At 46.2% G+C, this 1,113-nt stretch overlaps 1 protein-coding gene across 1 annotated transcript in view; it reads left to right on the forward strand.

Moving 5' to 3' along the window:
• Positions 1-1,001: 1,001 nt before the first annotated feature.
• Positions 1,002-1,113, forward strand: part of LOC100640407 (uncharacterized) — a 1,996-nt gene continuing 1,884 nt past the window's right edge. The window contains exon 1 of the mRNA XM_011404434.1: positions 1,002-1,041. Coding sequence (XP_011402736.1) covers positions 1,002-1,041 — 40 coding nt within the window. The remainder of the gene's footprint in view (positions 1,042-1,113) is intronic.

Genomic DNA, 1,113 nt, shown 5'->3' on the forward strand with positions numbered 1-1,113 from the left:
CCGTTAACACATCACATCCAAACTTCCCAGATGCATCAGAATGGACCTGCAACCATCTAGCGTCTACCGTTAACACATCACATCCAAAATTGCCAGATGCATCAGAATGGACATGAACTACAGGGGCATTCTGAGTAATCACGAAAACTGCTCTATGCCAGACCTGTAAGAAACAGGCCACCATGCCAGGTCGGCCTTCACCACAGTATCTAAGTGAATAAGAAGTGGTCCCTACTTGCCTTTGCTCAGGGAGAACAGGTGCTAAAAAAATCCTGCCTGGCCGTACCACCACTGCTGCATGAGAAATTTGCCCGAGCAAGGACTCCAAATCAGAGCTGCAACCAGACATTCTCCCAAACCAGCTAGCAACAACTTCCCTCATATGATCCACCTTATCATGTGGTAGACGTAGCTCTATTGTCTCAAAATCAATCACTATGCCCAAAAAAGTCACTGACGTGCTTGGGCCCTCAAGCTTTGGAACGGAAACTGGAATTCCTAGACCAGCCAGCACATCAAGGGCCAACTGGAGAGCAAACTCTGAGTCCTCAGAACCGGGAGAACCAAAGAACATTAATTCATCCAAGTAATGCATGATATTTCAAATTCCCTGATGATGCAGAATCCACGCCAGAGCATCTGCAAATGCAGAAAAGATCTTTGGGGCAGAACGTAGCCCAAAGGGGAGGCAGTGATCAAAGAAAACTTCGCCATCCCACACACCCCCAAAAAACGTATATCACGTGGGTGGACTGATAAAATACGATAAGCATTCTTAAAATCCAATTTCACCATTTGAGTAGACCTGCCCAAAGCCAACACATAATCTGCAGCATCATAAAGAAAGGGATAGCTGAGAGAACAAAGGTCTGGTGAAATACTATTATTCATGCTCAGGCTCCTAGGCAAAGACAAATCGACTACCATCTTCCATGCTAGACCATCATAACCCTTTGGGACCAATCCCACTGGGCTAGTGTGTAAAGAAGACAAGCATGAACATGGACCAGACATTCGACCAGCAGCCTGTTCAGAGAAAAGGTGAGCACCGACCACTGAGTAAATTGACCAACAGGAAGGCTGGTTAAAAGACGAAGAGCAGACCACAACATC

The sequence above is a fragment of the Amphimedon queenslandica genome, unplaced genomic scaffold (assembly GCF_000090795.2).
Source record: "Amphimedon queenslandica unplaced genomic scaffold, v1.1 AMPQUscaffold_13476, whole genome shotgun sequence".
Lineage (NCBI taxonomy): Eukaryota > Metazoa > Porifera > Demospongiae > Haplosclerida > Niphatidae > Amphimedon > Amphimedon queenslandica.